Here is a 13,511-nt window from a genome sequence, read left to right as displayed (position 1 = left end):
AGCCGAGTGCGGGGCAGCAACAGCCGAGTAAGACGGGGTGATCCGTCACGGCAGCCCCCAACCACGGGGGAGGAAACAGGCCGCCGACGTCCACAAACGGCGTTCAGTGTCGCCTGCAGGCGTGCGCCCCGTCATCCACCCCCGCTCCCGCGGACGGCCACGACCCAGGCACCGTCCGAGAAGGGACGATGCGCTCACACTCGCGGCAGCGTGCCCAGCCTCACTGTCCACTCTTCCCGGCACTCACTGGTGGCCAGAAAAGGCCACGCGCCGCGGTCAACATAAAGATTGCACTGCTGTGCTCTGAACGCATCTCTCCCCTTACCTCGTCCCCTTACAACACTCGCAGTATAAGCAAAATTTGAAAGAGGAGAAAAACAACACTGCAGTTAAAACCAGAAGTCGGCTACCCTTGTTGGAATGATAAGAATGGAATAATATAAACTGCTCCACTATGAGACATTTTCATATCTACACGCTAAGTTATCTTTACAATATATACAGGGATTTTGGGGGGGGTAAGATATGTAAGTACTTACTGCTTTGGAGTTCAGGCTTGCTTCTCTAAACTTGATGGGCACAAAGGATTTTTTTGGAATTATTAAGCAGGCTGAAGAGTGCAGTATACACAGTTGCATGCTATGTAAATAGACACTGTAATATTTCATGCTCGCCAAAATTCTGGATACTAGCATTACTACGTCCCAGTTTGATAAAGTATGTCCTAAAGTGGGTTAGTCACTTCACTGAAGCCTCCTTTTTAAAAGGAGGGGCTCAGCCTAGATTATCACTAAATCCTTTCCAGCTCCCAGGTTCCTCTGAGTCTATGGCTATTGAGTCCACACAGCCATTGCAGAGATATAATGCCCAGTTTTAGTCTGAATGACAGCAGATATATAAGCTGAAAACTTTCAAGCAAGGAGTGAAAAAAATCTCGCTTTCCAATATATCATCCTGGAGATCTCCTAAACTGAAAAACATGGCATCCAAATAAATACTTTTTAAATAATCGTGAACCACGAAAATAAACTTACTGTACAGTCTTTAAATGAAAGCTATTTGCTCCATTAAATGGTCACACTCAAGGGCTTTATATTGGGCCTAGATTATTAAATTGCTTTCGTGGCCTTATAAAATTTTATCTCATGTTTGCGACAAGGGACTTACTTTTAATCTTATCTACTACATTTTGGCTTTCAGTAACTTTTTAGAAACCATTTATGCTTCCAGTAAAGGCCCCACAAACATCCCCGGACCCAAACGTGTAGACACGACTCAAACCCGTTAGAAGCCGGACTAGCCGGGGGTGAAGGGCACCAGAACCGCCCGAGGGGACGTTTCCCTACCCAGACAACCTGCCCGACGACCTAACTGATTTGAGTCACTTCGCACCTCTGACTTTTTCTGAGAACATCAAGCTCAGGGCAGGAGTCTAAGAGCCCGCGACCCGCTATACCTCAGGCCACCGCGGAGCGCGCCGGGAGCGCGCCTGGGGCCGCCTCCCCCGGGGGGCGAGCGGGGCCTCGGGACGCGCGGGCGGAGCGCCAGGCGGCGGGGCGGCGGCCGGCCCGGGCTCCGCAGCCCCGACCAAGTGTCGGGGCCGAAAGGTCCCGAGAGCCCGCGTCCGAGGGCCGGGCTGAGCGCCGGGCTTCCGGGGCAACCCCGGCGGGACGAGACTTCCAGAGCATTCTGTTATGGCGGGCGCTCGTGTGTGTGTATGTGTGTGAGGGGAGCGGGGCTGAGCGGCCCGGCCGGACGCACATCAGTCCCGGCGCCGGGGTCAGGGTCGGCCGGGCCGGGGGACGTCCGGGAGCCGGGCGCGGAGGCCGCGGGGACCGCCGCGCGGGCGCGGGGAGGCCGGCGCGCCTTACCTGGGCCCGGGCGCCGGCCAAGTGGCCCGGCGCCGCCTCTACGTCCTCGGCGCCCCCGCGGAGCGCGGCGCGGAGCCTCTCCAGGTGCTCCCTCAGGGTGACGCGCTGGTGGAAGGAGAAGGCCGGGTGCAGCGAGGCCATGGTGAAGAGCAGCAGCAGTTCCTCCTGGGCCCTGAGCCCGAGCCCGCCGCCCGGCCGGGGCGCGGCGCCACCGCCTTCCGGGCCGGAGCCGTCCTTCTCGGCGTCCTCCTCCTCGCCGCCGCCGTCCTCCTCGCCGCGCTCGTTCTCCGCGCCGCCCCGCGAGCCCTCGCCCCGGGCCGCGCGCAGGCTCCGGAGCACCGCGTCCACCTGGGGCAGGAGGCGGTGCAGGCGGCCGGCGGCCTCGCGGTTCTCCGAGCCCAGCAGCGCCAGGTAGACGATGAGGCGCGAGCGCACGGCGGGCTCTCGGAAATCGGCCAGCGGGCCCGGGTCCGAGAGACCGTTGGCCTTGGCCTCCGAGTCCCGCAGGTAGTGGTAGTCCTTGCGCGCCAGGTCCTCCAGGCACGAGCCGAGGAAGCGCAGCTCCAGCGGGTTGCACAGGTCCAGCAGCCCGCACATGAACTCCAGACGCTGCGCCGAGCCCAGCACCATCCCGAACCACTCGTATACCCGCTCCTGCTCGCGCAGCGCCGCCGCCGCGGGCCCCGCGCCACCGCCCGGCATGCCCACCCCCGCCGCCGCCCCGCCAGCAACAGGCGGCCGGAGCCCCCGAGACGGCGGCGGCGGCGGCGGCGGCGGCAGCGGGGGGCCCCGCGGCGCGCCTGAAGGCGGCGGCGGCGGCGGCGGCGGGGGGCGGCAGTCGCGGCGGCGGCGCGGAGGCGCCTTCGCGCCCGGCCGCGCGTCTGCCTCTGGCTCCTCAGCCTCCGGCGGCGGCTCCGCGGGGTGCGTCGGCTTCAGCGGCAGCTTCATCCTCAGCATCCTCGGCTACGGCGGCGCGGACATGCGAGCGGGGGCAGGAGGGCGGGGCCGGGGGCGGGGCGGGGGCCGCGGCAGCGGCGGCGGGCGGCCGTCAGGAGCAGGGCCCCTCCATGCCGCCGGGGCCGGGCCGGGCCGGGCCGGGGGCGGGTCTCGGCCGGCGCGGGCGGCCGCGGGCGGTGTCTTCCCCGGCCGGGGGGCGGGGCGTGCCCGCAGCGGCTCCTCCCTCCCGGGCTCCGCGCCGCCTCTGGGAGCCCGGGCGAGGTCGGGAGCGAGCTAGCGAGCGTGTCCTCCGTCCGTCCGCCTCCCGCTCTCTGGTCTTCCGCGCAGGGCCGGGCCGGCGGCGCCTGAGCGGTCCCCTCGCAAGCCGGTGGGGACGGGGCGGTGGCGACAAGAGGAGCAGCGGCCGGGCGGGCGGAGACGCTTGAGGGCTCCGCGCAGGCACCTCAGCCAATCAGCAGCCGGAACGGCTGGTTGCGCGAGTCTCCCCGCCCCCGGGGCACGCCCCCTCCGGGAGGCCACGCCCAACCGCCCTGCGGCCGCCTTCCCTGCCGGCGGCTCCCGCGCGGTCCCGGCGTCTGGCGGTGAGCCGGGCTCCGGGCCGGGCGAGGAGCTACCGCGCGGGGCTGCCCGCGTGCGAGAGGCGCTCTCGGCCCACGGCGCGGGGGCCGTCAGGGGGCCGCACCTTCTCCGGGCTCCGGCGCGGTTTCTGACTCCCGACGCCGTGCCGCCGCCCCGGTCAGGCCGCCGCCCCTGGCGCCGCCCGGCTCCCGTCGCGGCCGCGCGGGACGCGTCCTGGAGCCGGGCTCCCTCCGGAGGGGGCGCGCCGGCCCGACCTCCGCGGGTGTCAGGAGGTCAGCTCGCGGGCCCTGCCGCCGCGGCTCCGCCGCCCCGTGTCCGGTCTGCGCAGCGGGCGGGCGCCCACGAGGAGGGCGGCCCCGGGCGCAGGGCCCTCCCGACGCGGGCAGCCCCGCGGCCCCGGGGCCAACGGTCTGTAACGGTCTTCGGGAATTATTGCCGCGACAGTTACCAAAGCCCCGCGGAGCCACCATCTTCGGGGGCCTGTCCTATTAGCTACATGACGTTTCTGTGCCTTTACGCTAGAATTTTGAATTCCTGTGCCCCTGCGAATTCTCTGTGATTTGAGGAACTGACTTTTTTTTTTAAGTTTTTGTTACGTTTTTAACGTTGGAAGACCTTTGTCCCTCTCACTGTTGCTTTAAAAAAAAAATTTAAGTCTATAATTTAACACCCAGCTGGATCTTTTGAAGGTTAATTTTTAAAAGGTGGGACTAAAAAAAAAAAACCTTCAGGTTTTAAATTAGGAAGTCCTACTACAGCTGTGTAGTGGCAGGATGTTAAAAAAAAGAATCACTTTTTCCGAAACTCTTCCTGAAAATATTTGAACATCTGTTGGTAGAGCATATACTGAGCCCTCTTTACAATTTTATGCCCTAAGAAGCTAATTTATATTTCAATAAAAGGTTGAACTGAAGCCTGAATCTGCTTCAGCGATAAAATGGGGAAACAGTTGTTTTCAACACACTTGCTGCTGCTGCTGCTAAGTCGCTTCAGTCGTGTCCGACTCTGTGCGACCCCATAGACGGCAGCCCACCAGGCTCCCCCGTCCCTGGGATTGTCCAGGCAAGAACACTGGAGTAGGTTGCCATTTCCTTCTCCAATGCATGAAAGTAAAAAATGAAAGTGAAGTCGCTCAGTCGTCAACACACTTGAGATATGTCAAATATATAAAAGCCATTCTTCCTGTACTTTGCTATTTCCTTGTGTTCTTTAGGTGTCATCTAAAATGATCAGGAGAAAACTTTGCAGGAACATTTATTATTACAATCCTTGCCCCTTTGCTGTCAACTTCAAGTGTCTTGGAATTTTCTGTCTTATCATTTGTGAAGCTTATGGTGACATACTTTAGGCAACCGATAGTAACCTTGCTAGATATTCACAGGTCCATAGTGAGTCACCTGTCTAGATCCTTGGAGATGATTTTTACATGTGATCCAGGCATATGGTCTTTACATTTTCCTTGGCAACAAGAAGCCATTTGGTATGAACTCTCCGTAATACTTGATCCATAAATTTGGGTCTGAGTTCAGATTTACAATCAGTAATGATTACTTTTGTTCTTCCGTCTTTGGCCCATGTTAGAAAATGCAGCGACACGCACTGTGCTTTAATGATTCTGGTTATCATCCATTGGCTGGACAGTTGGCTGCTTACGCCCCAGTACATTGTTTCGGAGCTCGCTCTCTCCATACAGCCGCTCATTAGACCGGGCCGCAGTGGGTTTTTTTTCCACCCTATAGTGAGAATACATGTTCAGTGAAGAGTGATGTCCTAGGGACTCCCCTGGGGGTCCAGTGGTTAAGAATCCACCTGTCAATGCAGGGGACACAGATTCAACCCCTGGTCTGGGAAGACCCCACATACGGGGCGCAGCAACTAAGCCGTCCAGTCGAAACTACTGAGCCCATGCACTTAGCCCGTGCTCTGTAGCAAGCGAAGCACCCCTCCCCCGCAATGAGAAGCGCAGGTATCTCAACTACAGAGTAACCCCTGCTGGTGCAACTAGAGCGGGCTCAGGCACAGCAACGAAGACCCAGCACAGCCAAACATAAAGTTTTAAAAAATAATGAAGTCGCTTATTTAAAAAAAATAGAGTGATGTATTACAACAGGGAGGAGCCCAGATGGAAATCCCAGGATGAGGTGTAGGTGTATTTATTGGAAAAACAAACTATCCAGATAATTCTAATATGACATCCTGGGAAGGTATTCCTCCCACCAGGGCCTACCTACTGGGAACACTTGCTCTAGATTCTCTAGCGTTTTATATTTAATTATATATACATATATATATATATTCCCTATATAATCATTTAGATGGGTCAAATAATATTACTGTGGTAATAGTGGTTATGTGTTTGTATCCAGATCTTTCAGAGGAATATATCCTGTAAAAGACATCTTTAAGGACATAAAGTGCTATTTTGTCTTGTCCCTAGATGCTTTTTAATGAATATTCAATATACTTTGTTTTGGGACTTCTGTGGTGGTCCAGTGTTTAAGACACTGAGCTTCTACTGCATCAGGCATGGGTCCAGTCCCTGTTTGGGGAACTAAGATCCCACATGCCACTACTCAGCCAAAAGAAAAAAAAAAATACTCTGATTTATTTGCCTCATTAATAATGAAAGATGGTGTTACTGACATTGTTGTCCAAATATTTATATGTACCCAGAAAACTGGTTTCTAGTTAAGGTTATACTTTGGATTAAGACACCAGCCAGTGGTTGAAGATTGAGGAAACTTTGCGATGCTTTTGCAATTGGCTTACTGCAAGAAATTTCACTAAAACCACAGTTAACTGGATGGTTCAAGGCAGACTGATAAGCTATCAACCCCACATAAAGAATGCCTAGATACAGCCACTTCTACCTCAGATGGTATCTTGCAACAGCTAACTTGATCCATGCCAAGAATCTGTGTGCTCTCTCTCAGTTGCTGTGAATTCTAGCTGCTTGGCCGCCCGCTCTTTGTACCTTCCTGTTTCCTCCCTTACAGTGTAAGTACCTTAACGTCAGTGACTGTATTGTATTCAGTTTTCTATAGGGGTGCTAAATGTTTGTTGAGTAAACAATGAATGGATAATGCTCCAGGAACCAGAAGTAACCACTCACAGCTCCTGTGGTCACCTGAACCCCTTTCATCTCTAGCAGGAAAGAGAAAATATTGGCATCCCAACATTGCCAGGCTCGTTCTGAGAGTTCTTCTAACTGAACTGGCTTAGGTTACATGTCTGTTCCTGATCAGTCCTGGAACCAGAGAAGTGGATGCAGCTTCTTCAGAACCCAAAAGAACCCTAGGGCTGTTGGAAAGAAGGGAAACATCATGCATTTATTTTAAGAGATGAAATATTAAATTGTCTTTAGAGATGACAGTTTGGAGAAGGCAATGGCACCCCACTCCAGTACTCTTGCCTGGAAAATCCCATGGACAGAGGAGCCTGGTAGGCTGCAGTCCATGGGGTTGCGGAGAGTCAGACACGACTGGGCAACTTCACTTTCACTTTTCACTTTCATGCATTGGAGAAGGAAATGGCAACCCACTCCAGTGTTCTTGCCTGGAGAATCCCAGGGACGGGGGAGCCTGGTGGGCTGCCGTCTATGGGGTCGCACAGAGTTGGACGCGACTGAAGCAACTTAGCAGCAGCAGCAGCAGAGATAACAGTTAAGCTGGTCTATAGGTCTTGCAAGCAACATGGGTAAATCATTGACATTTGACTTAAGGGGAAAAAATGAGTGCATATTTAAAAGGATAAGTTTTTGATGAGGTTTATTAAAAATACCCAATATGACAGATTTGAGATAAAAAGAAATCCTCATTGTTGATGCTGTGACAGCTGGAAGTCCATGCCCAACACAGGGTGTATGATACCTTTTCTGGAAGACCAGCATTGGGTAGAATTCGGACTCTCCCTGGAGTTACAGTTCCACTTGTCAGCTTCTTAGGACCTTAGATTGACCAGGTGGCCTAAGTTTTCCCACTTGTACATGAAGAAACCCTGAAATCCAACCATCTTTGGGGCCTGTCCAGACATAAATTTGGTTCTAAAGTGGCTTGGTTTGGAAAATCCTCAGGCTGCTGATTTGTGTTAGAAATTAAGGAACTGGACCACCTGAGGCACTCGTGTGGTTCTTTGGTAACCTGGCAAATAGACCCTTTGCCCAATCGCTCAAAAAGGCAAGGGCTGTCCCTCCCCCAGTGAAGTCAAGTGAGAGTCACTCAGTTGTGTCCACCTCTTTCTGATCAGGACTGTAGTCCATGGGATTCTCCAGGCCAGAATACTGGAGTGGGTAGCTTTTCCCTTCTCCAGGGGATCTTCCCAACCCAGGGATCAATCCCAGGTCTCTCACATTACAGATGTATTCTTCACCAGCTGAGCCACAAGGGAAGCCTAAGCGTACTGGAGTAGGTAGCCTATCCCTTCTCCAGTGGGTCTTCACGGCCCAGGAATCGAACCGGGGTCTCCTGCATTGCAGGCGGACTCTTTACCAACTGAGCTATGAGGGAAGTCCCTCTCCCAACCCCACCAAAAAAGAAAAAACAAAACATTGCCTTCTAGGGATCTGTGGAAAGGTAGAACTGAATTCCTGGAAGGCTGACTTGCTAGGGAGAAAAATAACCTCTGTTCCAGCAGTTTTCTCTAGAATAGAATTTGCTGAATTTATGACTTTTTGTAGGGTGACATCGTATTATTGGTGAACCCACAAAGCTCCTCTGTCCATGGGATTTCCCAGGCAAGAATACTGGAGTGGGTTGCCGTTTCATTCTCCAGGGAATCCTCCTGATCCAGGGATTGAATTCATGTCTCCTGCATTGGCAGATGGGTTCTTTACTATTGAGCCACCAGGAAGCCCTAGATGGACAGTGTTGTTTTGCAACCACCAAAAGCAATAATTGAGCCAGGCATTTGTACCACTAGGTGCAAAGTTGTTAGGAAGCAAAACAGTCACAGTTCCTCAAAATAACACTTAATTAAAAGGGAGGAATGGTGTTTTCCACTGACAAATCTGATGGATGCCACCTTAACCTTGAGGTCACAATTAGCATCACCAATAATGAGACGCCCTAACATTGCTCCCCATGTCATGGGTGTCATTGAAAGTACACACTATTTGCAGTATTCTTCCCAAAATGTCTACACTGAATCTAATCACGGGGAAATGAGACAAAATCTGGACTGGAGGACATTATAGACACCACCGGGCTTCCCTGGTGACTCAGATGGCAAAGAATCTGCCTGCAATGCAGAAAACTGGGGTTCGACCTGGGTTCAATCCCTAGGTCAGGAAGACCCCCTGGAGAAGGGAATGGCTACTCACTGCAGTATTCTTGGCTGGAGAATTCCGGACAGAGGAGCCTGGTGGGCTTCAGTCTAGAGGGTTGCAGAGTCTGACTTGACTGAATGACTAACACTCACTGTTCATAGAAGACACGGGCCTGAATCACCCAAAATATCAACGTCATGGAAGCAAACACAGGCAGGGCACTGCTGTGTCCTAAAGAAAACTAGACAGACTTAACAACCAAATGCAATTCATGATCTATGATTGGATCATGATTTTAAAAAATAAAAAACTCTAAAAGACATTCTGGGAATAATTAGATACATTTGAATATGGACTTCTGATTAGATATGGTTACTGTATTAATGCTAACTTTCTGGGATGAGATAATGACATTTTAATTGTATAGAAAACTGTTTTCAGTTGGTTGTAAAATTTCATCTACTTTATTAGGAAAAAAAGACAGCAGTTGCAGGTATACATCCATAGGATGAGTAAACAAAACAGTTCGCTTAGCTTATGGATGGAGTTCAGCACACTTAAAGCTGCCTAATTAACTGGTTTTGTCAATGGGACAAAACATTAAAGTCCCTTTAAAACTATATCTAAAATAGAATAATAAGATTTGTAAAAGGAACAGAAACTCAACAGAGAATGGTTTTTCTGAACTTGTTACCTCAGTAGGTTGATCTTTCAAAAAATTGGAGAGTGAAACTGGTTAGAATCAACTCAAAATGGCTTGCAGAGTCGTGAGGTGTCCTCAGAGTCAGCCTATCAGTGTGTTCTGAAGGAAACCTGGGGCACAGCCAAAGACAAGCAAGGTCGTCCTCAGACAAATATTCCTGAAGAAGAGTGCAAAGCAATCACACTGGAACTTAACTACATGGGGTCAGGAGGAAGCACGAGGAGGACGGCTTTTGGTGTGGAGTGTATTATGATTAATCTTAAATATTATTAAGTTAATTATGTTGTATTATCTGCCTTTCGAACGTGATTTAAGAGGACTGCTTGTAATCTCAAAACGGGGAATGGGCTTCCCAGGTGGCGGCAGTGGTGAAGAATCTGCCTGCCAGTGCAGGAGACAGAAGAGGCCAGGGTTCGATCCTTGGATTGGGAAGATCCCCTAGAGAAGGAAATGGCAATCCACTCCAGTGTTCTTGCCTAGAAAATCCCATGGCCAGAAGAGCCTGGCGGGCTGCAGTCCATAGGGTCTCAAAGAGTCAGACACAACTGAAGTGACTTAGTACTTAGCACATGTATTTGTTAAAGCTGGTGCAAAACTTTCAATATCAGTAGCCATCGTATCCAGTAGAGATGACTTTTCCATCAATAGAAAGAGACTCTGTCCTGGAGAAGACCTGGTTCTTTGGGCTTTTCCCCCATCCTCACAAAAAGTCTCTGAGACCAAGCGGTTCTCTCACTGCAATTCTGATAATCGACTTTCGCAAGCTGATTTTGATTAACAATTTGGTCTCCCATCGATTCAGTGCTGGGAACAAGATACCCTGGAGAATGGAGATACAGAACTCGATGCCAAGAAAGGAGTACCCCGCATTAACTCTGTGAACAGAGCGACAATCTGGTTTACCAGCGCCTTGTAAGCCTGGTTAAAGTGGGCACTCCCCTGAATCTTATCAATGGTAAGCAAACAAATACAATTGATTTCTTGGATCCTGGCCTAGATATGGTGACTTGAACACCCTGCCATTCTTACCCTTTTATATAACATTAAAAAATTTACTTTAGAAACAAAAATTAAGTTTAAAGTTACATTTCTTTAGCTCATTTTGTGTTGTTATTGTTCAGCTGCTGAGTCGCATCTGACTGACCCCTGGACTGCAGCACACCAGGCCCACCTGTCCTTCCCTGTCTCTCAGAGCTTGCTCCAATCCATCCATTGAATCAGTGATGCTATCTAACCATCTGGTCCCCTGTCATCCTCTTCTCCTCCTACCTTCAATCTTTCCTGCATCACGATCCTTTCCAAGGGGTCGGCTCTTCTCTTCACATGTTCAAAGTATTGGAGCTTCAGCTTCAGCATCAGTCCTTCCAACAGATATTCAGGGTTCATTTCCTGTTGGACTGACTGGTTTGATCTTGCAGTCCAAGGGACTCTCAAGAGTTCATTTCAATACTACTCAGTTAAAAACCAACCATTTTGTTTACAATGTAGAAGAATATTTGTTTTATTTTGCAATTTTCCAACTGATTATGATGAAACTATGTGGATACTAATTAAGCAAATATAACCTAAATTAAACAGTATCCTTGCCATATTTACCTCAGAGCATATCTGTACATCAGAACACTGGTTTTATAGTCTTACTTGAAATATTCCAAAATATTTATTTTGCACTTAAACCTCAAGTCTAAAAAATTTTTTGAATGCAATTTGTATTTTAAATGTTCCATCAACATTTCCAACTTTAAAGGTTTTTTTCCATCATAAGTCTCATATCTCACTATTTAAAAAGGCATAAGAACAGTTTTATTTTATACAAACGTAAGCTTTTTCTGTAAAATATTCATGATCACTTTCTCAGATCTAACCGTGCTTTTGTAAGATTAGCAAGCTTATGATGTATGCTATCATAGCTACTGAAATGTGGATAGCCTACAGAACCATTTCAGTTTTATCCACTTTGGGTGATAATAATAGAAGGATTAGAAATGATAGAAATATTTGACTATATTCCTGTTCCCTGACTTCTAACCTCTGAAGAGCCTTCGGCTGCAACTGGTGGCTCAGGCAGTCAGCCATATTGGAGGAAGTGACTACAGGGAGCTCCGTTAAGATTCAGAGACACACCATCAAGCTCTCAACATCCCTGCCCGGCACCCTTTCTGCTGCACGACTAGCCCTCTGGCTGCAAGTCCTCACCAGCTGTAACAGGCCAGTGGCAAGAAAGGAGACCCCACTACGGGTCCACCCTAGCTCTGATCCCTCCCTGGGACGCTCTGGCAGCATTTGCATCAGAGCTCACTTCTAGCACATCCTCCTGTGAGCCTGAGCAGTGACTTTAAGGCTGGAATGAGTCAAACACAGAGCTGCTGCAGTAATGTGAAGCTTACCACGGTTATCTCCAACTGCACCTAATTCTATTAGCCAGTATGTTCCCTATCATATTAATAATTACTTGAAAAAATCAGGCAGAGCAAAGAAATAATAGCCAGGAGAAAAAGACCATGTCCCGACAGCAAAGTGTAGCAAGTCTGTCTAAGCAGAGCTACAGCAACAGTGATGAAGACCATTTATTAAATTGAACATATTGAATCATGTGCTGTTCTGCTGGGGCTTCTTCCCTGCTGGATCAGTGGTAAAGATTCCGCCTTCTGAGGCAAGGGACACAGGAGTGATTCTTTGTTTGGGAAGATCCCCAGGAGAAGGAAATGGCAATTCACTCCAGTATTCTTGCCTGGAAAATCCCCGTGGATGGAGGAGCCTGGCGGGCTACAGTTCATAGGGTCGCAAAGAGTCAGACATGACTTAGTGACTGGACACACACCGTACTTCTCTATTAACCACTTTATACGAAGTTTCTATTAATCTCCATAACATGCTTCAGATATATGCCATTTCATAGATGAGGAAGTCGAGACTAGAAGGTTAAGCTGTTTTCTCAAGGTCTCGTGTTAGAAGGCAACTGAGACAGGATTCAAACCCTGATTGGCCACTCAGCAGCGTCTCAACCATTGTAAGAGAAGAGGAACTGAAGAGCCTCTTGATGAGGGTGGAGAAGGAGAACGAAAAGGCCAGTTTAAGACTGAATATTAAGGAAAACTGGGATCATGGCATCCGTCTCCACTACTGCATGGCAAATAGAAGGGGGAAAGTTGCAAGCAGTGACAGCTTTCCTCTTCTTGGTTTCCAAATCCACTGCGGACGGTGACCACAGCCATGAAATCAGCAGACGATTGCTCCTTGGCAGGAAAGCGATGGCAAACCTAGACAGCGTGCTGAGAAGCAGAGACGTGACTCTGCTGACAAAGGTCCGTATAGTCGAGGCTATGGTCTTCCCAGTGGTCACATTTGGTTGTGAGAGCTGGACCGTAGAGAAGGCAGAACGCCAAAGAATTGATGCCTTTGAACTGTGGTGCTGGAGAAGACTCCTGAAAGTCCCTTGGATAGCAAGGAGAACAAACCAGTCAATCTTAAGGGAGATCAACCCTGAATATTCACTGGAAGGACTGATGCTAAAGCTGAGGCTCCAGTATTTTGGTCATCTAATATGAACAGACGACTCACTGGAAAAGTCCCTGATGCTGGGAAAGATTGAGGGCAGAAGAAGAGGGCACCAGAGGATAAGACGGCTGGATGGCATCACCGACGCAATGGACACGAGCTTAGGCAAATGCCGGGAGACGGTGAGGGATAGGGAGGCCCGGCGTGCTGCAGTCCATGGGGTCGCAAAGTCAGACACTCCTGGGTGACCGAACAACACCGTTTAAACAGTGAATAATTTACCATGTGTTCCCTGACTATAACAGCCACACATGTTCACTGTTCAATTTTTGATTAATAAAATAAATTGGACTAAAATTAAAACACTAAATTAATAAACACTAAATAGTATTATTAAACACTAAATAAGCTTATAGGTGACTATTATACAATATATTTCCAACATTTTCCCATGACTGTATGGATTTGAGTATGCACAAATACATGCGTGCATATTTGTTCGGGGTTTATATATCACACACTGTGGTTCTGGGGTGCATTTTTCACTTAAGACTATGCTGATTTCCTAATTTTGTTTTTGAATTGTTCATTGCTGATATATGGAAATGAGATTGATTTTTGTGTGTTGGTCTTGTATCTG

At 49.9% G+C, this 13,511-nt stretch overlaps 1 protein-coding gene across 1 annotated transcript in view; it reads right to left on the bottom strand.

Moving 5' to 3' along the window:
* The window catches only part of ZCCHC2 (zinc finger CCHC-type containing 2), a 55,070-nt gene extending 51,789 nt beyond the window's left edge, over positions 1-3,281 (bottom strand). The window contains exon 1 of the mRNA XM_069569115.1: positions 1,872-3,281. Within this exon, the coding sequence (XP_069425216.1) occupies positions 1,872-2,828 (957 nt within the window). The 5' untranslated portion in view covers positions 2,829-3,281. The remainder of the gene's footprint in view (positions 1-1,871) is intronic.
* Positions 3,282-13,511: the final 10,230 nt, after the last annotated feature.

This window comes from Ovis canadensis, chromosome 23, assembly GCF_042477335.2.
Source record: "Ovis canadensis isolate MfBH-ARS-UI-01 breed Bighorn chromosome 23, ARS-UI_OviCan_v2, whole genome shotgun sequence".
Taxonomy (NCBI): domain Eukaryota; kingdom Metazoa; phylum Chordata; class Mammalia; order Artiodactyla; family Bovidae; genus Ovis; species Ovis canadensis.
This window is presented reverse-complemented; position numbering and strand designations above follow the sequence as displayed.